Source organism: Scyliorhinus canicula, chromosome 6 (assembly GCF_902713615.1).
Source record: "Scyliorhinus canicula chromosome 6, sScyCan1.1, whole genome shotgun sequence".
Lineage (NCBI taxonomy): Eukaryota > Metazoa > Chordata > Chondrichthyes > Carcharhiniformes > Scyliorhinidae > Scyliorhinus > Scyliorhinus canicula.
Genome location: NC_052151.1, coordinates 72,666,830 through 72,694,630, shown reverse-complemented (window position 1 = coordinate 72,694,630; position 27,801 = coordinate 72,666,830). Strand labels below are relative to the sequence as shown.

General features: G+C 48.0%; 1 protein-coding gene across 1 annotated transcript in view; it reads left to right on the top strand.

Moving 5' to 3' along the window:
- The window catches only part of me1 (malic enzyme 1, NADP(+)-dependent, cytosolic), a 795,738-nt gene that overhangs the window by 615,405 nt on the left and 152,532 nt on the right, over positions 1-27,801 (top strand). The window contains 2 exon segments of the mRNA XM_038799481.1: positions 7,286-7,383; positions 13,800-13,913. Of these exon segments, the coding sequence (XP_038655409.1) occupies positions 7,286-7,383; positions 13,800-13,913 (212 nt within the window).

Here is a 27,801-nt window from a genome sequence, read left to right as displayed (position 1 = left end):
ATGTAGCTGTTAGACTGGGACTGCAACAGGTGGTGAGGGAACCTTATGGAGTCAAAGACCCATCTTCACATTGAGGATATGCTCCATCGTATTTCATGGCACTACCACCGTAGTGCAGGGCATCCATGAGGCACTGTGGGCCATCAGCAGGATTGTACCACCAAGCCAGGGGATCAACCCTGGTTCAGTGAAGAGTTCAGGAGAGCATTCCAGGAGCAACAGCAGACAAATGGAAAATTAAGTGTTAACCAGGCAAAGCTACAATGCAGGACTACTTGCGTGCCAAACAGCATAAGCAACAAGTAATAGAGATATGTGATTCCGCAATGAAAGTGTCAGATCTAAGCTCTGCAGTCCTGCCATGCCCAGCCGTGAATGGTGGTGGACAATGAAACAACTCACCGGAGGAGGAGGCTCCACAAGTATCCCTATCTCAATGATGGATGAGCACAGCGCGTATGTGCAATAGACCAGGCTGAGGCCTTTGCAACAATCTTCAGTCAGAAGTGCCGATAATCCATCTCAGTCTCCTCCAGAGGTCCCCAGCATCACAAATGTCAGCCTTTAGCCGATACGATTTGTTCCATGTGATATCTAGAAACAGCTGAAGGCACTGGATACTGTAAAGTCTATGGGCCCTACAGTATTCTGGCAATAGTACTGAAGACTTCTGCTCCAGATCTTGTCGCAACCCTAACCAAGTTGTTCCAATACAGCTACAACCTGGCAATGTGGAAAATGACCCAGGTGTGTACTGTACACAAGAAACAGGACAAATCCAATTACCGTCCTATTAATCTAATAATAATCTTTATTAGTGTCACAAGTAGGCTTACATTAATGCTGCAATGAAGTTACTATGAAAATCCCCAAGTCGCCACACTACATCGCCTATTTGGGTACACTGAGGGAGAATACAGAATGTTAATTCACCTAACAAGCACGTCTTTCGGGAGGAAACCGGAGCACCTGGAGGAAATCCACGCAGACACGGTGAGAACGTGCAGACTCCACACAGACAGTGACCCAAGCCGGGAATCGAAGCTGGTGCTGGGAAGCAACAGTGCTAACCACTGTGCTATCGTGCTGCCCATCTACCTCCATCAGCAAAGTGATGGAACGAGTCACTAACTGCGCTATCAAGCAGTTCTTACTCAGCAATAACCTGCTCATGGGTGCTCAGTTTGGGTTGCGCCAGGGTCACTCACTCCTCACTTCATTACAGCCTTGGCACAAACATGGACAAAAGAGCTGAATGCCAGAGGTGAGGTGCGAGTGACTGCCCTTGGCGTCAAGTCAGCATTTGACTGAGTATGGCATCAAGGAGCCCCATAAACACTGGAGTCAATGGGAATCAGGGGTAGGAAACTTTGCTGGTTTGGATCATACCTGGCACAAAGGAAGATGGTTGTGGTGGTTGGAGATTAATCATCTCAGCTCCAGGACATCATTGCAGGGATTCTTCCGGGTAGCATCCAAGATCCAACCATCTTCAGCTGCTTCATCGACGACTGCTCTTCCATCATAAGGTCCGAAGTGACAATGTTTGCGGATTGTTCAGCACCATTCACGACTCCTCAGATCATGAAACAATCCATGTCCAAATTCAGCAAGACCTGGACAACATCCAGGCTTGGGTTGACAAGTGGCAAGTTACATTCGCCATTCGCCCCACACAAGTACCATTGTTGAATCCCGCACAATCAACATCCTGGGCTTACCATTGATCAGAAACTGAACTGGACAAGTCATATTAATACTGGGCTACCAGAGCAGGTCAAAGGCTCGGTCCTATGGTAAATAACACACCTCCTAACTCTCCCCCTCTTCCCCCCACCACCCCCAAAGCCTGTCTACCATTTACACGGCACAAGTCAGGAGTGCAATGGAATACTCTACACTTGCCAGGGTAAGTGCAGCTCCAACAACACTCGAGATTCAGTCACCCAGGACAAAGAAAGCCGCTTAATTGTTCCCCGTTTCACACGCGTTCAAACCTTCCACCACTGACGAACATTGGAAGCCATATGTATCATCCACAAGATGCATTGCAGTAACTCACCAAGGTTCCTTGGACGGCTCCTTGCAATCCCACGCCTGCTACCACCTAGAAGGACAAGAACAGCCAACACTTGAACCCCAACACTTGGAGGTTTCCCTCCAAGTCACTCCCCACTGACTTGGAAATATATCGCGTTCCATCACTGTCGCTGGAGCAAAATCTTGGCACTCCCTCCCTAACAGCACTGTGGATGTACCTACACCTCTGGGACTGCAGGGTTCAAAAAGGCAGCTCACCACCATCTTCCTGAAGGGTAACTAGGGATAGCCAATAAATGCTGGTCTAACCAGCGACGCCCACATCCCGTAAATGAATAAATAAACATAACTTATCTTCAATAATTGGGTGTCTTAATAGGGTTGGCACCTCTGGCCGGACATATTCTGGGAGATGTCATCACATGACCTCCTACCATTAACTCTCCCAGGCTCCTGTCAATGTCCGGTCGTCAAACATGTCCCTTATCATGGATTCCCATCCCAAGGCTTTACAATGCGTCCCAGTTTGGACATTTGAAAATCTGGCCACCAAAAGAAGGACCTCAAGTAAAACAGTTGAGAACTCGGAGGATTAGATAGGGTGGACATCGAGGGCCTTTTCCTCGGATAGTGATGTCCAGCACGAGGGGACATAGCTTTAAATTGAGGGGAGATAGACATAGGACAGATGTCAGAGGTAGGTTCTTTACTCAGAGAGTAGTAAGGGCGTGGAATGCCCTGCCTGCAACAGTAGTGGACTCGCCAACACTAAACGCATTCAAATAGTCATTGGATAGGCATATGGACGATAAGGGACTAGTGTAGAGGGACTTTAGAAGGGTTTCACAGGACGGCGCAACATCGAGGGCCGAAGGGCCTGTACTGCGCTGTTATGTTTTATGATCTAGATTTAGAACTATTGTCTTCCTGGTGCGTTTACTTGTTTTCAATTCTTATTGTGATGAAAAGCCACTTCTCTGGCAACTGAACCTAACTATATATTTGGCCATATTATTAAAAAAACATTCTTGTGTCTACATGTGCATCCAGTCTACAAAATCGTATTGCTGTTTTCACACTTTCTCACACATGATAATCTTTTCCCATTATAAATGTTTGTTATAACTCAGGGACAGGGGAGGGAACACGGTGCGGAGTCAAGCCAAAATAAATGAGGTATTTAGGGACTTCTATGGGAACTTGTACAAATCAGAAACCCCGAGGGGGGGGGGGGATGCGGCGCTTCCTGGACCAATTGAGGTTTCCGAGGGTGGGGGAGGAACAGGTAGAGGGTTTGGGGGCCCCAATCGGAATGGAGGAGCTGGTTAAGAACATAACCATTAAGGGGTTGGGAAGCATGCAGACGGGCAAGGCCCCGGGACCGGATGGGTTCACGGTTGAGTTCTATAGGAAGTTCTCGGAACTGTTGGCCCCGTTGCTGTTGAGAGCCTTTAACGAGGCGAAAGAAAAAGGAACTCTCCCCCCCCCCCCCCCCGACGATGTCGCAGGCTCTGATCTCGTTTATCCTCAAGCGGGACAAGGACCCGCTGCAGTGTGGCTCGTATAGGCCGATTTTACTCCTCAATGTGGATGCCAAGTTGTTGCCGAAGGTCCTGGCCACTAGGATTGAGGATTATCATAGAATTTACAGTGCAGAAGGAGGCCATTCGTCCCATCGAGTCTGCACCGGCTCTTGGAAAGAGCACCCTACCCAAGGTCAACACCTCCACCCTATCCCCATAACCCAGTAACCCCACCCAACACTAAGGTCAATTTTGGACACTAAGGACAATTTATCATGGCCAATCCACCTAATATGTCCCGGGAGTGATACATGAAGATCAGACGGGGTTTGTAAAGGGCAGGCAGCTGAATGCAAACGTGCAGAGGCTCCTGAATGTGATTATGATGCCCTCGGAGGGGGGGGGGGAGGCAGAAGTGGTGGCAGCAATGGATGCGGAGAAGGCCTTTGACCGGGTGGAGTGGGAGTACCTGTGGGGAGGGGTTCATAGGGTGGGTTAAATTGTTGTACCAGGCCCCGGTGGCGAGTGTATTGACGAACCGGCTGAGGTCAGAGTACTTTAGACTGTACCGTGGAACGAGGCAGGGGTGCCCCCTGTCCCCCCTGCTGTTTGCCCTGGCGATTGAGCCGCTGGCCATGGCGCTGAGGGAGTCCAGAAGCTGGAGGAGCTTTGGGGGGGGGGGGGGGGAGGAGCACCGTGTCTCACTATACGTGGATGACTTGCTTCTGTACATCTCGGATCCAGTGGAGGGGATGGGGAAGGTCATGCAGATCCTTAGGGAGTTCGGAGACTTTTCGGGATATAAGCTCAACGTTGGGAACAGCGAGCTCTTCTTGCTGCATGCGTGGGGCCAGGAAAAGAGGTTGGAGGATCTGCCGCTCAAGATGGTGGAGAGGAGTTTTCGGTATTTGGGTATCCAGGTAGCCAAGAGTTGGGGGGTCTTGCATAAGCTGAATCTGCCGCGGTTGTTAGACCATATGGAGGAGGACTTCAGGAGGTGGGACATGCTACCGCTCTCCCTGGCGGGCAGGGTGCAGTCCGTCAAGATGGCGGTCCTCCCTAGGTTCTTGTTCGTGTTTCAGTGCCTGCCCATTCTAATCCCTAAGGCCTTTTTCAAGCGAGTGAGCAAGAGTATTATGGGAATCGTGTGGGCAAATAAGACCCCGAAGGTTAAGAGACTGTCCTTGGAGTGCAGTCGGGGGGGGGGGGCTGGCGCTGCCGAACCTGTGCAGCTACAACTGGGCAGCAAACGTGTTGATGATTCGGAAATGGGTAATGAAGGAAGAGTCGACGGCGTGGAAAAGACTAGAGGCGGCGTCCTGTGTAGGTACTAGCCTGGGGGCACTGGTGATGGCACCGTTGCCGCTTCCGCCGACGCGGTATATCACGAGCCCGGTGGTGGCGGCGACGCTGAGGATTTGGGGGAATGGAGACGGCATGGGGGGAGACGGGGGACTCGTCTGGTCCCCGATACGAAACAACCATAGGTTTGCTCCGGGCAGGGTAGATGGTGAGTTCCGAAGCTGGCACTGGGTGGGAATTAGAAGGATGGGGGATTTATTCATCGACGGCACTTTTGCCAGTCTGAGGGCGCTGGAGGAGAAATTTGGGTTACCCCTGGGAAATGACTTCCGCTAAATGCAGGTTCGGCCGTTCGTCAGGAGGCAGGTAGGGATATTCCCGCTGCTGCCTGCCCGAAGGATACAGGACAGGGTGATCTTGGGCGTGTGGGTCGGAGAGGGTAAGATCTCAGAGATATACCAGGAGCTGCAGGAGGCAGAGGAAGCCTTGGTGGAGGAGCTGCAGGCCAAGTGGGAAGAGGAGCTGGGTGAGGAGCTGGATGAGGGCCTATGGGCTGACGCCCTTGGCAGGGTCAATTCCTCCTTATCTTGCGTCAGGCTCAGCCTGATCCAGTTTAAAGTGGTACACAGGGCGCATACGACAGGGGCGAGGATGAGTAAATTTTTTGGGGTGGAGGACAGATGTGTGAGGTGTTCGGGGAGCCCAGCAAACCACGGCCATATGTTCTGGGCCTGCCCGTCGCTTGCGGAGTTTTGGAAAGGCTTTGCAAAGGTTATGTCCAAGGTCTTGGATACTCGGGTAAAACCGAGTTGGGGATAGCGATATTTGGGATATCGGATGATCCGGGAGTGTAGGAGTCGAAAGAGGCCGGAATTCGGGCCTTTGCCTCATTGGTAGCCCGGAGGAGGCTCTTGTTAATGTGGAGGGACGCGAAGCCCACAAGTGTAGGTCAACGACATGGCGGGGTTTCTCAGGTTGGAGAAAATAAAGTTTGCCTTGCGAGGATCCTTGTAGGGGTTCTCCAGGCGGTGGCAACCGTTCCTTGACTTTGTCGTGGAACGTTAGGTGGAGGTCAACAGCAGCAGCAATCCGGGGGGGGGGGGGGGGGGGAGGGGGGGCTGATCTCTTTTTCTTTCTGTAAAGGGCCCATGCCCCTATCCTGTTTTGAGTTGGGTGTTAATTTGTTAAACTGTTTATCGTTTAGAGGGTTAAGTTGTTTTGTTTTGTTGGCATGTTGCCCTTCTTTGTATTATTTTCCTTTTTGGAGTGTTTTGTAAACTTATTGAAAAACTTTGAATAAATACATTTTTAAAAACATGTTTGTTACAGTGACAGTAGCCCATCATCCTGTAATTACACAAGCTAACCACTGGTATTGTATCATTGTTTCACCACAATTTGCTCAAATTACTTGCTGAAAACATTTCAATTGATATTTGTTTCAGTAACATGCTCGTCTCCACTTAAACAGTAGGCACTTGAAAGCACACTTAAAATGTAGGTATTTGAAAGTCTCAGCTTATTTCAAATATCTGGACTTGCATACAATTTTTTTGTCCAGAGCAATTACTCAAATCTTGCACGCTCACTCATTTTCATTGTGACACTTGCACTGAGTTAATTGACCGTGATTTTCAAAATGTATCCATGCTAATCACTGTATCGTAATGAAGGAATATTTTCTTTGGCATTTCACAATTGTTTCTCAAGTGAAAATTTCAGTAGAGCATAGGGAGGCCATTCGGCCCATCGAGTCTGCACCAACCAACTTAAACCCTCACTTCCACCTTATTCCCGTAATCCAATAACCCCTCCTAACCTTTTTGGACACGAAGGGCAATTTAGCATGGCCAATCCACCTAACCTGCACGTCTTTGGATTGTGGGAAGAAACCGGAGCACCCGGAGGAGACCGACGCAGACACAGGGAGAACGTGCAGACTCCGCACAGACAGTGACCCAGCGGGGAATCGATACAGTGCTATCCACTTGTGCTACCATGCTGTCCCCTCAGTATTATTAATTGGGTAACATGAGCCTTTAGTTAAATTTGGATTTGTGTAGGTATTTGAATGGGATTAAACATACTGCTTTAAGTATTGGAAGCTTCTAATTACAATGTGTTTTCATGATTTGAAATGCAAAGATAGCAAAGATTTATGTAAGTTCTGAATAATTAAAATCTGCAAAAGGTGAGTTTCCTTGGACATCTATGAGTTGCATTGCTCATATCTGCGAGTTAGATGAATCATTTATAAGTTTTTAAAGCCGTTTCAGTTAATCTCTAAAAATATAACCATAACTAATTCAACTGAAGCACTGTACTAATAAATGTACACCTTGATTAGCTTGCATGTACTTTAAATTGAATTGTTTGGATATTTACATGTTATGGTTATTAATAGATGTATGTCTGTTTAGGAACGGCCGCAGTGGCAGTTGCAGGTCTGCTGGCAGCTTTGCGCATCACGAGGAACAAATTGTCAGATCACAAGTTCTTATTTCAAGGTGCTGGCGAGGTAAGTCAGCAGGTGACAATCAGTAGCTAGCAACTTCAATTAACTTTTCACATTTTATTTGATGTTTCATTATTCACGATTAAGATCTTTTAAAAGGTGAAGTTGGCACGCACAAAATGGGCTGACTGACTGGCGAATTGGTTCAATGTACAGTTTATAATTTTTTAAGGCATTTTAAAATGTTGTTCAGTAAATTTAATTAATGCCATAGGTTGCTGTTCCATTACTGTTTTCGTAGAGAAAAAAATAGAAACTATAATAAAGAACCCCCCCCCCCCCCCCCCCCCCCGGGCTGCTGCTGCTATTGACCAAGATACCTATCTTTGAGCCAGGAAGTCCAGAAAAGGCTGCTACCGTTTATAGAACCCTTGCATTGATCCTCTCAGGGCAAATTTGACCTTCTCCAATTTTATAAATCCCGCCATGTCACTGATCCAGGTCTCCACACTTGGGGGCCTCGCATCCTTCCACTGCAGCAAGATCCTCCGCCGGGCTACGAGGGACGCAAAGGCCAGGACACCGGCCTCTTTCGCCTCCTGCACTCCCGGCTCCACCGCAACTCCAAAAATCGTGAGTCCCCACCCTGGTTTGACCCTGGATCCAACCACCCTCGACACCGTCCCCGCCACCCCCTTCCAGAATTCTTCCAGTCCTGGGCATGCCCAGAACATATGGGCATGATTCGCTGGACTCCCCGAACACCTGGTGCACCTGTCCTCACCCCTACTCATCCTAGTCCCGGACATGTGGGCCCAGTGCAGCACCTTGAATTGGATGAGACTAAGCCTCGCACATGAAGAGGAAGAGTTGACTCTCTCCAAGGTATCCGCCCAAGTCCCGTCCTCTATCTGCTCCCCGAGTTCCTCCTCCCATTTAGCCTTCAGCTCCTCCACTGACGACTCCTCCACCTCCTGCATTACCTTATAAATGTCAGACATCTTCCCCTCTCCGACCCACACCCCCGAAAGCACTCTGTCCATCGCCCCCCCGTGAGGGCAGCAAAGGGAACTCCTCTACCTGTCGCCTAGCAAACGCCTTTACCTGCAAGTATCTGAACATGTTCCCTTGGGGGAGCCCAAATTTATCTTCCAGTTTCCCAGGCCCGAAAACCTCCTGCCAATAAACAGGTCCCTCAATTTACTGATGCCCACCCTTTGCCACCCCCTAAATCCCCCATCCTTGTTCCCCGGGATGAACCGATGGTTGCCACCCAGTGGAGCCTCCATCGAGCCCCCTGTTTCCCCCCTATGCCGTCTCCACTGTCCCCAGATTCTTAGGGTCACCGCCACCACCGTGCTCGTGGTATACCTCTTAGGAGAGAGCGGCAACGGCGCCGTTGCCAAGGCACCCAGGCTCATTCCTCTACATGACGCAATCTCCATTCTTTTCCACGCCGCCCCCCCCCCCCCCCCCCCCCCCCCCTCCCTCCATCACCCATTTACGCACCATTGACACATTGGCCGCCCAATAGTACCCCAGAAGGTTGGGCAGCGCCAGCCCGCCTCTATCCCTCCCTCGCTCCAGGAAAACCCTCTTCACTCTCGGAGTCCCATGTGCCCACACAAAGCTCAAAATACTGCTAGTCACTCTCCTAAAGAAGGCCCTGGGGATGAAGATGGGCAGGCACTGAAAGAGGAACAAGAACCTCGGAAGCACCGTCATTTTGACGGACTGCACCCTCCCCGCCAACGACAATGACAGCATGTCCCACCTCTTGAACTCCTCCTCCATCTGATCCACAAGCCTGGTGAAATTATGCTTGTGAAGAGTCCCCCAGTCCCTGGCGACCGTAACCCCCCAGGTACCTAAAACTCTCCCCTGCCCTCCTAAGCGGGAGCCTACCAATTCCTTCCTCCTGGTCTCCAGGGTGCACCACAAATACCTCACTCTTGCCTAAATTTAGTTTATAGCCTGAAAAGGTCCCAAACTCAGCTAGCAGCTCCATCACCCCCGGCATCCCTCCCACCGGGTCCGCCACATACAGTAACAGGTCATCGGCATACAACGACACCCTATGTTCCTCCCCACCTCGCATCAAACCTCTCCACCTCCCTGAATCCCTCAACGCCATCGCCAACGGCTCGATTGCCAATGCAAACAACAAGGGGGATGGAGGCAACCCTGCCTGGTCCCTCGGTAAAGCCGGAAGTACTCCGACCTCCTCCCATTCGTGGCCACACACGCCATCGGGGCCTCATATAGCAGCCTCACCCATCTAAGAAACCCTTCACCAAATCCAAACCTCCCCAACACCTCCCATAAGTACCCCCACTCCACTCTATCGAAGGCCTTCTCTGCATCCAGCGCCACCACTATCTCAGCCTCCCCCTCAATCGCCGGCATCATGATGACATTCAGCAATCTCCGCACATTCGTGTTCAGCTGCCTTCCCTTAACAAAACCTGTCTGGTCCTCGTGTACAACCCCTGGCACACAGTCCTCTATCCTGGTGGCCAGGATTTTTGACAGCACCTTGGCATCCACATTGAGGAGAGATATGGGCCTGTATGAACCACACTGCTGGGGGTCCTTGTCCCTCTTTAAGATTAACGAAATGAGCACCCGCAACATCGTCGGTGGCAAAGTCCCCCCTTCCCATGCTTCATTGTGTCCGCACCAGCAAGGGGCCCACTAGGTCCACAAACTTTTTATAAAATTCCACCGGGAACCCATCCGGCCCCGGCGCCTTCCCTGACTGCATCTGCCCGATCCCCTTAACTAGCTCCTCCAGCTCAATCGGCGCCCTCAGCCCCTCCACCTACTCCTCCTGCACCTTCGGGAAAGAAAGCCCGTCGAGGAACCTCTCCATTCCCCTCCTCTCCACCGTTGGCTCCGACCGGTACAGTTCCCCGTAAAAGTCCTTGAAGACCTCATTCACCTCTACCCCCTTCCGCACCACATTCCCACTCTTGTCTCTCACTCCAGCAATTTCCTTAGCCGCATCCCGCTTGCGGAGCTGATGAGCCAGCATCCTACTCACCTTTTCACCATGTTCGTACGCTGCACCTTGTGCCTTCCTCCACTGTGCCTCCGCATTTCTAGTGGTCAGCAAATCAAATTTAGCCTGTAGGCTGTGCCTCTCTCCCAACAGTCCCTCCTCTGGTGCCTCTGTGTACCTCCTGTCTACCTCCAGCATCTTTCCCACCAGTCTATCCCTCTCACTCCTCTCGCTCCTCTCCCTGTGTGCCCGGATGGATATCAGCTCCCCAAGAATCACTGCCTTCAGGGCTTCCCAGGCCATCCCCACCTGGACCTCCCCGTATCATTCACCTCGAGGTACCCCTCAATACTTGCCCGGACCCTCCTACACACCTCCTCCTCCGCCAACAACCCCACATCCAACCGCCACAACGGGCGCTGGTCCCGCACCTCCCCCATATCCAACTCTATCCAATGCGGAGCGTGGTCGGAGATTGCAGTGGCCGAATATTCGGCCTCCTCCACTCTCGGAATCAGTCCACTACTCACCACGAAGAAGTCTATCCGAGAATAGACCCTATATACGTGGGAGAAGAAAGAGTGCTCCCGTGCCCTCGGCCTCACAAACCTCCATGGATCCACCCCACCCATCTGGTCCATAAACCCTCTCAGTACCTTGGCCGCCGCCGGCCTCCTACCCGTCCTGGAGCTGGACCGATCCAGTGAAGGATCCAACACAGTATTGAAGTCCCCCCCCATAATCAGACCTCCCGCCTCTAGATCCGGGACCCATCCCAGCATACGCCTCATAAAGCCCGCATCGTCCCAATTTGGGGCATACACACTAGCAAGTACCACGTTCTCTCCCTGTAGCATGCCCCTAACCATAACATACCTACCCCCCTTATCCGCCACCACCTCAGATGCCTCAAACAACACATTTTTCCCCACCAGAATCGCCACTCCCCGGTTCTTAACATCCAACCCAGAGTGGAAAACCTGCCCCACCCACCCCTTCCTCAGACGGACCTGGTCCGCCACCTTCAGATGGGTCTCCTGAAGCATTGCCACATCTGACTTTAGCCCCCTCAGATGAGCAAGTACCTTCGACCGCTTCACCGGCCCATTCAATCCTCTCGCATTCCAGGTGACCAACCGGATCAGAGGGCATCCCGCCCCCCCTCCCCCGTCGACTAGCAATAGCCCGTCGACTGCCCGCCCCAGGCCAGCACCCCCCGCCTGACCCAGTCCCCACAGCGACAACACCTCACTTCTGTCCCCCCAGGCCCCCACCAGCTCCTTCCTGACCCTGCCAGCAGCAACCCGGTATTCCCCTTTCCCCCCCTCCCCTCCCCCCCCAGGCTAGGAACCCTCCTAGCCGCGAACCGTCCTCCATTGTACTTCCGTGGGCCAGCTAACTTCTGCTGACCCCGGAAACTCCCGCCAATAACCCGACCCCTCCCAAAGTGGGATCATCCCCCATCCTATCGCTCCTCCAGGCACCGCTCCAGCGTGGGGAAGAACCAGTTAAGGCACCCCCCCCCCCCCCCCCCCCCCCCCCCGTCATCGTCTCCACCCCCCAGCCACGCAACGCGGGAAACCAGAGGAAAGCCCGTGTTCTAGCACTGCCCCACCACACCCTTCTGACGCAGCTCCCAAATACCAGCCCCACTCCATACCCCCAACCCGATATAGAATACAACAAACCCCCCCAACCCTCCCCGCAAGATACAAAACTCAAACAATGTCCCACAACAAAAAAACAGAACAACACCCCAATAAATAACCATATCGAAATTACAAAAGTACAGAAAAAGAGAACACAGCAACAGCAGAAACCAGCAATAAAGTATTACAACCGACCCCACAACCCCCAACCCCTAGTTCGAGTCCAGTTTCTCCGTCCGCACGAAGGCCCACGCCTCCTCCGGGGAATCAAAATAATGGTGCCGGTCCAAATAAGTTACCCACAGGCGCGCAGGCTGCAACATTCCAAACTTTATCTTCTTCTTGTAGAGCACCTCTTTCGTCCGATTAAATCCGGACCGCCGCTTAGCCACCTCCGCACTCCAATCCTGGTACATCCGTACTACCCCATTCTCCCAGTTGCTGCTCTTCACCTTCTTGGCCCAGCGCAGCACACACTCCCGATCCCTGAACCGGTGGAACCTCACCAGCACCGCACGTGGGGGTTCATTCTCCTTAGGCCTCCTGGCCAGTACCCTGTGGGCTCCCTCCAGCTCCAGGGGCAGATGGAAAGACCCGGCCCCCACTAGCGAGTTCAGCATCGTAGCCATGTAGGTTGTCAGATCCGACCCCTCCAGCCCCTCCGCAAGGCCCAAGATCCTCAGATTTCTCCGCCTCATGCGGTGATTAAGTTCCTTGAAGCAGTCCTGCCACTTCTTATGGAGTGCCTCGTGCCCCTTCACCTTACTCACGAGGACCACGGCCTCCTCCTCTCGTTCAGTGGCCTGCATCTGCAACGCCTGGATGGCAGCACCCTGGGTCGTCTGAATCTCCGAGAGCCTTTTGTTCGTTTCCTGCAGAGAGCTCAGTACCTCAGTCTTGAAATCTGTAAAACAACGCAGGAGAGCAGCTTGTTGCTCCTGGGCCCACTGCTTCCACTCCTCTGGAGCTCCACCGGCTGCCATCTTGCATTTCTTCCCCCGTTTTTTCTGGGGAGCTGCTGCTGTTTTTTCCCCCCTTTCCACCCCGAGTTCGAGTCATGAAATGCGGAGAAAGTCGATCAGCACACATTCTCCCACCGGGAGATGTCGAAAAAATTCCGTTTTGGGCTCTAAAAAGAGCTGAAAGGTCCGTTTGAAACGGGAGCTCCCAAATGTGCGGCTTCCTACGCCATCGCCGCTACCGGAAGTGACACTCAAATGTTAATACGACTGATCCAAATCAAATATTGATTGAAAGATTTGAAATCTTTTGAAGTTCAAGAACACTTCAAACATATTAATCGCAAAGTATTTACATTAATCAAACTACAAGAAATTTGTCTTCTCATCAAATTGGACCTCAGAATAATAGAATTAAAATAATAGTTACAACAGTCAATCATCATGAAGGAAATGTAGTCTGCTGGATCGCCACCATACTGTACAGCATTTTATGTGGTGCAGTTTTGTACCAAAAATTCACACCTTGAGACCATAATTTCAGCTATGCCACAATCTTGAGTTTATGAAAGAAGCATTTCTCCACAGTGAATGAACAAAGATTTTGTAATCAACAGGCAGTGGTTTTGGAGTGGAGTTATTGTAGCAATTTGCCATTCATTTTGTCCACTTGGAATGGTGCATTGCATGGCAAGAAGTAATCAATTGGAAGAAGAGAAAACCATTTAAAAAGCTACAGTAATTTGAACAGTTACATTACAAAGCTATTTAAAAAGCTACAGTTGTAATGTCTTGCATTTTAGCTAAGAAAAAGTAAGTTTCAACATTATAAAATCTGGTGTTTTTTTTCCCATCTTGCTCCTAATTTAGGCTGCGATGGGGATAGCAAATCTCATTGTGATGGCAATGGAGAAGGAAGAGATACCTCGGCAGCAAGCTCTTGCTAAGATTTGGATGGTTGACTCTAAAGGCCTCATTGTTCAGGTAAAAACAAAAGGTTAATGCAAATATTTTGACGTGAGGGTTAGATACTTTGGTGCTGCTGCTTCTATAGTGTACGCTAAATGCGGCTTTATCCACTGATAAGTGATGAAGTAAAGAATGTGGCAGGTTATAATGTTGGAAGTTGTGCTGATGTACCGTTCAGATGATGAAGACCTACATTGCTTCATGGATGCCAATTTTAGGTTACTTTTTTCCCACTTAGCACTTTCCCACCACACCAGCTGTTGTAGGGTGCACTTACTGTGAATGTCAATCTTTACCTTCAAACAGACTTCTCTTTATTGCGATCAAAGCGATTATAATAGATGAGGGGTAGCAAATCTCACAGGCTTTGCTAGCCATTTCTTACACCGAGACATTATTTGGAGTGGCTAATCCTGTATTGGTCCTCACCTTCACCCAGTTCTCACCTGTGGCTTCAAGTAAGTTGTTAGCATGCGAGCCACACACTTCAAAAGGTTAGGCAAAAAAGGTATGAGTAGCTGTTGGGTCTCCCACCCTCAGCAGCTTAGGGATTTGTCTGTCCTGGTATACAAAGACTGATTCTGGCAAAATGTATGGAATTGATTAATCAAAGGGCCAATCATCTGGAAGAAGGCTCAGCATCATGTTGTGGAAGGTATAGACCTTGACAGGACACACAAGATGTCCTGATCACCCACTGCATCGAAATATATCTCCAGCTGTCACATTTTGCCACTGGACCAAGGCAAGTCAGGACAAGGACAGAGATTGGTGATGCATAACATTCCCTCAAAGTGATCCAAGTCTTCATTTTTTGCTTATTTGTCGGCCATTATTGATCTGGCTCAAATGTCAATGGGTGAGTGACATCGCAACATGTGAGAGCTGTAGCGGTGAACCTGCAAAATGGCAGCTCAAGACATGGGTTGCTCAACAAAGCAGAAGTGGAACTCAGCAGGCCCCCGAGCCACTGAGCAGCCGCTTTCAAAACCACACTACTCACCTCCCTAATCAGGCTAAAGGAGCGAGAAAAAATACACAAAGCATTGCTTCACCTTCCTGACTAGCAGGCCACAGTTGGCAGGGATTCATCAATGTGGTTGGAAGTAAATCTCAAAAAAGAAAGCATGGAACATGTGAACTTCATCAACAACAGCACAGCTGACAGACCTGAAAGAACTTGGCAATTCTAGCTAAAGGAAATGAATATGAAAGTAAGGAAGTGTTGTTGCAAATATACAATAAGAAGTCTTACAACACCAGGTTAAAGTCCAACAGGTTTGTTTCAAACACGAGCTTTCGGAGCACGGCTCCTTCTTCAGGTGAATGGAAAGGCTTGTTCCAGAAATGTTTATATAGACACAGTCAGAGATGCCCCGGAATGCGAGCACCTGCAGGCAATCAAATCATCAAAGATGCAGAGAGAGAGGTAACTCCAGGTTAAAGAGGTGTGAATTGTCCCAAGCCAGTTCAGTCGGTAGGCCTCTGCAAGTCCAGGCTTGTTGGTGGGGGCCGAATGTAATGCGACATGAATCCCAGATCCCGGTTGATCTACGCTGCAGGAAAGGATGTCCCGAAGCGTGGTACATTGGCGAGACCATGCAGACACTGCGACAACGAATAAACGGGCATCGTGCGACTATCAACAGGCAGGACTGTTCCCTTCCAGTTGGGGAACACTTCAGCAGTCAAGGACATTCAGCCTCTGATCTCCGGGTCAGCATTCTACAAGGAGGCCTTCAGGAGACGCGACAACGCAAAATTGCTGAGCAAAAACTTATAGCTAAGTTCCGCACGCATGAATGCGGACTCAACCGGGATCTGGGATTCATGTCGCATTACATTCGGCCCCCACCAACAAGCCTGGACTTGCAGAGGCCTACCGACTGAACTGGCTTGGGACAATTCACACCTCTTTAACCTGGAGTTACCTCTCTCTCTGCATCTTTGATGATTTGATTGCCTGCAGGTGCTCGCATTCCGGGGCATCTCTGACTGTGTCTATATAAACATTTCTGGAACAAGCCTTTCCATTCACCTGAAGAAGGAGCCGTGCTCCGAAAGCTCGTGTTTGTAACAAACCTGTTGGACTTTAACCTGGTGTTGTAAGACTTCTTACTGTGCTCACCTCAGTCCAACGCCGGCATCTCCACATCATGGCAAATATACAAGGCATTGGTGAGACCACACCTAGAGTATTGTGCACATTTTTGGTCCCCTTATTTGAGGAAAGATGAAGTGGCATTGGAGGCAGTTCAGAGAAGATTCACTAGGTTGATTCCGGAGATGAGGGGGTTTGTGGTATGAAGAGAGATTGAACAGTTTAGACTTATACTCGCTCAAGTTTAGAAGAATGAGGGGCGATAAAATTCAGGTATACAAGATGATAAAAGGTATGGATAAAGTACACGTGGAGTGTGGACAGTCTCGCATGGGAACCTACTGTTACAGGAACCTTAGGAGAAACTGGGAATCGCGGAGGTCGGAGCCTAACGACCGGTAAGTGTTTAAATTGAGCTCCAGGTAAACCTTCTGCAGATGTCAGACTTTCAAAAGAGAGAGTGGCTCCTGATTGGATCTCTATAAATCAGATAACTCATGCCCTTAATCCTTTCACTCCTAGGCTTACCAGTGTAGATTCTAAATACATTTTAGACGGTAAGAGTTTTTTTTTCTTCTCACACTTGCTAGAGGGTAGCAAGCTATATTTAACATTTTATACCAACCTGTACTGACCAGGAGACATATTAATTTTTGTGGGCCTATTCGTGAAAGCAGCAGCTGTAAATTTTCATTAAGGGCCTAACTAGTATTTAGTTTTTGGATAGTACATTAAAATAGATGGGGGACCACCAGACGGGGTAGGCAGCCAATGCAGGGGTCCCCTATGACTGTCCCCGTATCTAACAAGTATGCTGTTTTGGATAGTAATGAGGGGGAAGATCCATCAGGGGACAGCAGTGGCTAGAGCGAAGGCATCGCGGCTAGCCCTGCTGCACAGACGGGGATACAAAGCTTGGCAAAGCAATAGTGGAAGGGGATTCAATAGTCAGGGGCACAGATAGGTGGCAGCGAAAGGGACTCCAGGATGGCCGTTGGTCTCCCTGATGCCAGGATCCTGGATGTCTCCGAGTGGGTACAAAGCATCCTAAAACGGGAGGGAAATCAGACAGAGGTCATTGTCCACATTGGCACGAATAACATAGGTAGAAAGAGCAGCGAGGTCATGCAATGGCAATTTAAGGAGTTAGGCAGGACCTCTAGAGTAGTAATCTCAGTTTTTTTGATCATTGGGATGTCTTCCAGGGAAAGTGGGGGCTGTACAAGAAGGATGGTTTACACCTGAACTGGAGGGGCACCAATATCCAGGCCGAGAGGTTTGCTAGTATGGTTCGGGCGGGTTTAAATTAATGTGGCAGGGGGTTGGGAATTAGAACATAAGCCAGCAAGTGTAGAGACTGGGGATTAGCATGGTACCAGGACCAGGCTGGTAAGGGGAATAGCGGGCTGGGGGAGGTCGAACTCAGTGGGCCTGGAAGTCTGGAGTGTATCTGCTTCAATGCACAGAGGATAACAGGTAAGGCAGATGAACCTAGAGCCTTGATTCACGTGGGGAACTTGGATGTGGTTGAGATAACAGAAACTTGGTTAAAAAAGGGACGGGACTGGTAGCTAAATATTCCGGGATACAGGTGTTTTAGGCAAGACAGAGGGGAAGGTAAAAGTGGTGGGGTTGTTGAAATGCTGGTTAGACAACATATTACAGCTGTTCAGAGGGAGGGCACCTTGGAAGAATCATGTAACGAGGCACTGTGGGTAGAGCTCAGAAACAGGAAGGGGCAGTCACAATCATGGGGGTGTACTACAGGCCTCCCAACAGCCCACAGAAAGTTGAAAAACAGAGATGTAAGCAGATTCTGGATAGATGTAGAAATAACAGGGTTGTTGTAGTGGGAGACTTTAATTTTCCTCATATTGACTGGAAAGCGTTAGGGGTCCGGATGCTGAGGAATTTGTTAGTCCGAATAGTGAGGGGGCTATATGGGACCTAGTACTACGGGACGAGCCCGGCCAGGTGATCAAAGTTGCAGTAGGGGAACATGGTGGTTAGCACAAATGCTTCACAGCTCCAGGGTCCCAGGTTCGATTCCCGGCTGGGTCACTGTCTGTGTGGAGTCTGCACGTCCTCCCCGTGTGTGCGTGGGTTTCCTCCGGGTGCTCCGGTTTCCTCCCACAGTCCAAAGATGTGCGGGTTAGGTGGATTGGCCATGCTAAATTGCCCATAGTGTCCTAAAAAGTAAGGTTAAGGGGGGGGGTTGTTGGGTTACGGGTATAGGGTGGATACATGGGTTTGAGTAGGGTGATCATTGCTCGGCACATCGAGGGCCGAAGGGCCTGTTCTGTGCTGTACTGTTCTATGTTCTGTGTGGCGAACAGTGACCACAATTCCTTTAGCTTTTGGATACTCCTGGAAAAGGACGAGTGTTATGGTGCTAAATTGGGGGAAGGAAAACCGCATAACAGGTTAGGCATGATTTGGAGGTTGTTGGAGAGGCGTTTGAGGGTTTTAAAGAACAGTTGATGGGAGTGCAGGACAGGCATGTGCCAATGAAAAGGAAAGACAAGAAAGACAGGATTCAGGAACGTGGATGACCAGGGAAATTTTGCGTCCAGTCAAAAATAAAGAGAATGCATACATGAGGTCTAGGCAATTAAAAACAGATGAAGCACTTGAAGAATACAGGGAAAGTAGAAAAAAGCTCAAACAGGGAGTTAGGAGGGCAAAAAGGAGTCACGAAATGTCCTTGGCAGACAGGATTAAGGAGAATCCCAAGGCATTTTATACATGTATTTAGGAACAAGAGAATAGCTAGAGAAAGAGTTGGTCCACTCAAGGACAAAGTAGGGAAATTATGTGTGGAACCAAAAGAAGTGGGTGAGATCCTTAATGAGTACTTTGTATTGGTGTTCACAAAGGAGGGGGACACGTTGATTGCTGGTGTCTCAGAGGGTTATGTAAACACTTTCGAACAAGTTATTATTATGAGGGAGGAAATGTTAGGTGTGTTAAAAAGCATTAAGGTAGACAAATCCCCAAGGCCAGATGGCATCTATCCCAGATTACTGAGGGAGACGAGAGATGAAATCACTGGGCCTCAAACAGAAATCTTTGTTTCCTTGTTGGCCATAGGTGAGGTTCCAGAGGATTGGAGGATAGACAATATTGTCCCATTATTTAAGAAGGGTAGCAAGGATAATCTGGGTAATTATAAACCAGTGAGCTTGACGTCAGCGATAGTGAAATTGTTGGAAAAGATTCTCAGAGATAGGTTCCATGCACATTTGGAAGTGAATGGTCTTATTAGGGACAAATAGCATGGTTTTTGTACGAGGGTGGTCATGTCTCACTATTTTAATTGAGTTTTTGAGGAGGTGACAAAAATGATTGACGAAGGATGTTGCCTGCATGGACTTTAATAAAGCATTTGATAAGGTCCCTCGTGGCAGGCTAGTGCAAAAAATTAAATCACACGGGGTCAGGGGTGAACTAGCTGGATGGGTTCAGAACTGGCTTGGCCATTGAAGACAGGAGGGTAGAAGTGGAAGGGTGTTTTTCCGAATGGCGGTCATAACTAGTGGTGTTATGCAGGGATCAGTACTGGGACCTCTGTTGTTTGTAATATATAAAAAAATATATATATAAATGACTTGGAAGAAAACATAGCTGGTCTGATTAGCAAGTTTGCGGATGATACTAAGATTGCTGGAGTTGCGGTAGTGATGCAGATTATCAGAGAATACAGCAGGATATTGATAGGCTGCAAAATTGGAGGGTGGGGGGGGATATGGCAGATAGAATTTAAGCCGGACAAATGCGAGGTGATGCATTTTGGGAGGTCCAATTGAGGTGGGAGCTATAAAATACATAGCAGAACCATCAGGAGCATTGACACAGAGATCTTGGCGTGCAGGTCCACAGACCCTTAAAAGTGACAGCACAGATGGAAATGCTGGTAAAGAAAGTATTTGGCATGCTTGCCTTCATTGGATGGGACATCGAGTATAAAATTTCACAAATTATGTTAGTTACATAGAACGTTGGTTAGGCCACATTTGGAATACTGTGTTCGATTCTGGTCACTACACTACCAGAAGGATGTGGAAGTTTTGGAGAGAGTACAGAAAAGGTTTACCAAAATGTTGTCTTGTATGGAGGGTATCAGCTATGGGGAGAGATTGAATAAACTGGGTCTGTTCTCACCTGAGATACAGAGGCTGAGGGGCGACCTGATAAAGGTTTATAAAATTATGAGGGGTATAGATAGGGTGAACAGTTGGAGGCTTTTTCCCAGGGTGGAAATGACAATTACGAGGAGGCACAAGCTCAAGGTGAGGGGAGAAAGGTTCAGTGGAAATATATGGGGGAGGGTTTTTTACAGGGAGGGTGGTGGTGGCCTGGAGTGCACTGCCAAGTGAGGTGGTTGAGGCAGATATGTTTGCGACCATTAAGACTTATCTAGATACATGAACAGATGAGGTATAGAAATAGAAAGATACAGGAGGTTGGTCTAGATAGGACGTGATCGATGCAGGCCTGGGGGGCCCGAAGGGCCTGTTCCTGTGCTGTACTGTTTATTGTTCTTGTGGGGCTTTCTAGAACAAGAGGTCATAGTCTTAGGATAAGGGATAGCAAATTTAAAATTGAGTTGAGGAGAAACATCTCCCAAAGGGTTGTGGTTCTGTGGAATTCGTTACCCTGGAGTGTGGTGGAGCCTGGGATAGTGAGTAAATTTAAGGAGGAGTTGGAAAGATTTTTGATTAGTAATGGGTTGACGGGTTATGGAGAAAAGGTAGGGCAGTGGAGTTAAGGCCAGGATGAGATCAGCCATGATCGAATGGCGGAGCAGACTCGATGCGCCAAATGGCCTAATTCTACTCCTATATCTTTTGAACTTAGGGACTGCTTTTGTCAGTAGAGAGCTGGCTAGATACAATGTCCAGATTGCTGCCCTCAATGAGACATGTCTACCTGAGGACGATCAGCTCAAGGAAATCAATGCAGGTTACACATTCTTATGGAGTGGCTGTGGAAGGAGAATGGTGTGAAGTTGCCATTGGCTTTGCTGTCACGAATGATTTCATCAGTAAATTGTCTTCCTGAGGTTGTTCATGATGCTTTGATGGTGCTTGAACCCCTCCTCCCCCAACAAGGCAGCAGGCAAGCAGCTCTGATTGGCATGTTCATGTCTTGATCATAGAATCTCTACAGTGCAGAAGTAGTCCATTTGGCCCATCGCGTCTGCACTTTGAACAAGTACTCTACCCATGCCCACCCCCTTTCCCTGTCATCCCATAACCTAACCTGCACATCCCTGGACACTAAGGTCAACTCACTTAACAGGTACATCATTGGACTGTGGGAGGAAACCACAGCACCCAGGGGAAACCCACGCACACTCTTGGAGGGCGTGCAAACTCCACACAGACAGTGATCCAAGGCTGGAATTGAACCTGGGTCCCAGGTTAGGACTAACCTTGATGAAGCTAAAGATAAAGTCTGTGACAACCTCCACTCCTTGATTGCTACTGTGCCAAAGTCAAACAAGCTAATTATTCATGGTGATTTCAATGCAAGTGTTGATGAAGATCACCAGACATGGGGTGGGGTCATCAGAAAGAAATAGGTTTGGCACTTGTAACGGCCACAGTCTCCTCTTGCTTAAGATTTAAGATGTGTGCTGAGCATGAGCTTTTGATCACCAACATTTCCCCCTTTTCTAATCGCAACAAGATGTCTTGGTTCCACCCCTGTCCTGCGCATTGGCATTTAATTGGCTCTATTGTTACCAGGCAAGGGACAGGCTGGATCTGAGTGCAATGAAAGCCCTGTGCAGCTCAAACTGCTGGAGTGATCACATTCTTATCATTTCAAAGCTAAGCATCAAGATTTATCCCCTTGGATACCCCAAAGCATGATGGTTCAGAAGCGTCTCAACATCTCCGGCTCAAACAGGTAGTCATGTAGAAATCTCTCTCTGAAGAAACTCTAATGACACCTGGTCTACAGCACACTCACTGCATTGAGAATGACTGGGTGATTTTCCAAGATATAATATACTTCACTTCCATAGAGGCCCTTGGCTCTACTTCTTGTCAGCATCAAAATTAGTGTGATGAAACAATAAGGTAATACGGAAACTACGGGAGGAGAAACATCAATTGTCTCGATGACAAATCATAACTATCAAAGCAGGATGCCTATCGAAACATCGACAGGACTGTCCAATGCAAGTTCAGAAATATGTAAGACACGTAGCTGAATCAGAAAGTAGGCAAACTTTAGTCATATGCAGACCTCAAAGACTTAGAGATTCTACGATGCTCTGAAACCTAACTCTGGGCTGCAGTGTACAAGATCATGACCAATCCTCAGTGCTGACTGATCACCGCTTGCAGAGACCGCCCAAATTCTAGAAAGCCGACAGAGCCCTTTAGTCACACCTTCAAACAGCCTTCAGTAATCAGTGAATCAGTAATCAACAGGTTGGCATCAGCTGCTTTCTTGATGACCCTCCTACACTATTAGAAACAACAAATGCAATGATGCTCCTGCTTAGCGCCAAAGCTGCAAGAGCAGATTCTTTCCCAGCTGAGGTCTACAGGGCTGGAGACTATTGCCAACCAAAGAAGCTCACTGAACTCTTTCAGTCTATGTGGGGACAAGGAACCATTGCACCAGAATATGAAGACAGAATATGAAGCTGAAAGGAACTCACCAATTTTGCGATAATCATCGAGGAATCTCAGTTCTCTTCATTACCTGCAAAATCTTTGCCAGATTCTTTCTGAACTGCTTGGTGCAACATCTTGACTCGGATCAGAGAGTCACTGAAGTTCAGAAAAGGTCAAGAAATCACGATGGTGTTTGCAGTTAGATAGCTCCAGGAGAAATACTATTAACAGAAATGGACCTCTACACCATGTTTGTTGATTTAGCCAAGGCTTTTGACACCGTCAGCCATGAGGCCTTTGAAAGGCCATTGAGAAATGTGGCTGCCCTGAGAAATTCATCACAATGATTCAAAATTCTATGAAGGCTTGCTTATACATCCTGGATGATGGTGAATCATCTGACCCATTTCCTGTCACTAATGGAGTTCAACAGGGCTGCATGCTAGCACTATCTCTTAGTCACATGTTTTTCACTGCCTTCCATGATTTTGATCCTGGCATCAAAATCAGATACTGCATCACCAGGATGCTGCAACAACACCAAGATCTCCAAAGATGTGATTTGTGATTTTCCTGCATGCTGATGCCTCTGTGCTAGCTACTGGTTAAAAATAGACATGCAATCTAACATAGATGCTTTATGCCACAACCTCGGCTTTACAATCAACACAAAAGAAAACAACCTGCTCCAGGAAGGTCCTATCTTGAGCCTATGGTTTCAGTCCATGACCAGAATATGTCAACAGTGGATAGGTTCACTCTCTTGAGCTGTCTATATTGTTGACAAACACCTCTAGGAATTGCTAAAGCTAGTGCCGCCTTTGACAGACTTTAAAAATCAGTCTGGGAATGAAGAGGGATAAATCTGCCTACCAAACTGAAAGTCTACAGAGCAATAGTCCTGCCCACTCGGCTTCATGCATGCAAGAATGGATTACTATAATGCTAAGAAACTCAACCACTTTCACTTGAACTTTGGGAAGCTTCTGAACATTAGATAGCAGGACAAAACAGACTCTGAGGTGCTCATCTGAGCTGGTGTGCCAAGCATTCACACTATATTGAGAGAGTCACAATTGAGTTGGGTTGTAAATGAAGCCAGAATGCCTGATGTTCATGAAGCCAGAATGCCTGAGATGCACTACCAAAGCAAATCTTCTGTGGAGAGCGAGAATCTTGGGTCTTTACTCATGATGATCAAAAGAAGTGCTGCAAGAAAACTAAAGGCTTCACTTTAGAATTTTGATTATGAGTTCACTGGTGTAACACCAGTGTGACCTCTTTCGAAAGCAAGCACATATCAGAGGCAAGTAAACATAAGTAGAAGAAATCCCAAACCAGCAACTTGTCCAAAACTCAATCATTTGCAGCATCATGTCTTATTTGCAAGAGAACCTTCCAGGCACAGACTGACCTTGGCAGTCACCCTGATTGGAACCCTACAAAATACGACAGATGATGAACATTTGGTCCTCTTCACCTCAAAGAATAAGCAAGAATTATAATTCATCTGTTGGGGACAGGTTGTTATTAACAACCTGTAGGATATTCCCTTATGTTGGTTACTTCACCAGCAGACACAGACTTAGTATAGCACCTATCCTTCAGGACTTGCCTAGTTCAGCTAGTGGTGGTACTCCCTGAGCTATCATGGTTGACATTAAATTCCTCCTTCATTCTGTGCCCTTACTTCCCTCCGCTTCCTCCAACTTAAGATCAACATTGGCAGGGTGGGAGCGCTGATGAAGGTGTGTGTGCTGATTGGAGACAAATCCAATTGTCGATGCCTACATATATAGTATTAAAAGTCAGATCGCTTGCTTTATGTTCCAGGCATTGACATCCAGATTTTATGACCCCATAGCCTCAGAATCATTTTAGCTATGAAGAGAGATTGGGTCGACTAGAGTTGTTTTCCTTGGAACAGATGTGAGTGAGGGGGGACATAATTGAGATGAATAAAATCATGAGGGGAAGAGATTGAGTAAACAGGAAGAATGATTCCCCCTGGTGGAGCGGTCAATGACCAGAGGGCATAGATTTAAGGTAAGGGGCAGGAGGTTGAAAGGGAATGTGAGGAAAAATCTTTTCACCCAGGGGATGGTGGGAGTTTGGAACTCGCTGCCTAAAAGGTGGAGGCAGAGACCATCATAACATTTCAGTATTTAGATGTGCACTTGTGATCCCACGGCATTCAAGGTTAATATCCAAGTGCTGGGAAATGGTGGTGGTTTTTGGCCGGCACAGACTCAATGAGTCAAAGGGCTTTTTCTGTGCTGTATGACTCTGTATGACTAATGAGGCAGTAGGTGGTCAGCAGGAGGCTTCTTTACTCTTATTTGGCCTGAGGCTGTGAGCCTCCAAGGATGCAGAAATTGTTGAAACCTCCCTCAACTAGTTCCTATCTCTCCCAGCTGACTAAACGCTTCAGTGTCTCTGGGGTTGGTCTGCCTTCGGCATTCTTAAAGTAGACTGAATAGATTTACCTTCTATTTGCTTGCACACAAATGATTGAGAGTATCATCTGTTGGCTAACTTGCATTTTATATGCCTTAATGGGAATTACTATTCCCAAGTCACTCTGAAATGTTCAATATAATTGTGCATTCTTCAAATAACCTCTGCAGAGGTGCCATGGGAGGAAAAGAAATGCTTCTCTGGGGGCCCCTCTAATGCTAAATCTATTGCAGTCACGCACATTGTAATGACCTTCCAGCTCTCCCCATATTGTGGTGATAATGAAGCTATCAACTGGAAAGAAACTGGAATGTTATTGAATGCTACTTGCCTGCACTAAATATAGCAAACGAAAGCTTCTAATGCAAACTTTAAACAAAACTAAAGGCAGGGATATATCCAGCATCTGGAGGACAGAATAGCCACTGTGCAAAGTGGATCTATCCTCTCTAAAACACATTGCAACACAGTAGTCTGCTTTTGGTTGATGCTGTCACGCAATATTAAAATCTTGCCGAAGATATTTGAATAGTAATTCAGATGTTAGCAGTCTTTTTCATTTTGGAAATGGAATAAAAGACCATGATAGGTCAAACATAGAATCATAGGAAAAGAAGAAGGCTGTCCAGCTTCAGCCTATTCTGCCATTTCGTGAAATCTTTGCCAATCCGTATTGCTGCAAAATTCAATCAAAGTTGGTCTTGAAATTTTCAATTGACAGTTCTCAGGAGGAGAGAGTTTCAGATTTCCCCGATCTTTTGTGTGAAGAAATGCTCCCTGACAATCTCTGAATGGTCTGCGTCTAATGGACTTCGCCCATCAGAGGAAATAGTTTCATTCCATCCATCAAATCCTTTAATCTGAATAAGTAAAAACTTAGTTTATATTATCACTCTTCTATATTCAAGGGAAATATAATTCGCCCATATAATTTAATCCTTTTAGCTCCAATATCATTCTGGTTAATCTGTGCGGCAAAGGCAATATATCTTTCCTGAAGTTTGGCAAACACAGTACTCTAAATGGGTTCTAGTTCGAACTTTATATAATTGTAATATAATTTCCACCCCTCGTGATAAAGGCCAGTTCCCTGAAAGAGCTACCAATTAGTCAACTCCCCATAGCCCTGTCAATGTATCCTTTAAGTAGGGCAGCACGGTAGCACAAGAGGGCAGCACGGTAGCAAAGGAGGACAGCACGGTAGCACAAGTGATTAGCACTGTGGCTTCACAGCGCCAGGGTCCCAGGTTCGATTCCCTGCTGGGTCACTGTCTGTGCAGAGTCTGCACGTTCTCCCTGTGTCTGCGTGGGTTTCCTCCGGGTGCTCCGGTTTCCTCCCACAGTCCAAAGATGTGCGGGTTAGGTGGATTGGCCATGATAAATTGCCCTTAGTGACGTAAAAAGGTTAGGAGGAGTTACTGGTGTAGCCACCGAAGTTGGCCACTGCCCGACACAAAATGGAGAACTGAAATGAATGCAGGGAAAGCAGGACAATGTAAGGAAAACAGGCAGGCTGCAGAATCTCCCTGTGTATTCTGTCTGCAAAGAAACCAGACAGCACTGAAACTAACAGTTGCGCATATTAATTGAGCGATTCCCGGGCACAATGGACACAATCGAGAATAACAAAGGTCAAGCCAGACTCTTAGGCGCCAGCAGGAGTCCCGGACAATAAGTTACAAACAGCCCCAAGAACCGCCCAGCGATCGGGAAACAGCCCCAGTATTGGGGAATTCAAACCAATCGATTGGTATGAGGTCCAATCGATTGCAAGCAGGTATAGGGTCCACCCAGATGGGCGCGAAGCCCCTGTGACCTATAAAGGACAGATCCCAAGTTCGCTCTCTCTCTTAGCCGGTCCTCCCAGCAGAACACCTTTTTAGCAGCTCTCCAAGAACTTGAACGTGAGAAAGAGAGGCCTGGCCAACAGCTACAGCGACAAGTAAGTGTCCAACCAATGCTAGCTACGAGAATAGACACTCCTGACCCCTTAGCCCATACCAACTGGGGAGCCTGCAGTCTCAGGACAGAACAAGAGGCCATTGTTCCCTGATCCAGTGTGTTCCCTTATCGAAGGTAAGGATTGGCTTATAGTGGTAGGAATAGTTTAGTCCGTTAGTATTAGTGGCATGAGTATCGATTTACTGTGTAAATAATAAATGTGTTTGATTGAACCTTACTAACTGGTGTATTGAGTCATTGATCTGAACTTGAACCTCGTGGCGGTATCATAAGGATACCTGGCGACTTTAGAGCTAAGGAATAAAACAGAGCCAATTGAGTGTAAAGCACACTCACCAGAACAAGCAACACTGGGTTATGGGGATAGGGGGGAAGTAAGGGCTTAAGTGGGTCGGTGCGGACTCGATGGGCTGAATGGCCTCTTTCTCTGCACTTTATGTTCTATGTGTCTGCATGGGTTTCCTCCGGGTGCTCTGGTTTCTTCCCACAGTCCAAAGACGTGCAGGTTGGGTGGATTGGCCATGCTAAATTGCCCTTAGTGACCAAAAATGTGGGGGGGTATTGGGTTATGGGGACAGGGTGGAAGTGAGGGCTTAAGTGGGTCGGTGCAGACTCGATGGGTCAATTCTGCACTGTATGTTCCAGGTTAAAGTATATATGCAGCCCCTCAAAAGTTAGTATTGAATCTTCTTCCAGGTAGTGCATTCCAGATTATCAGAATTTGCTGAGTTTAAAAAATGAAATATCCTCT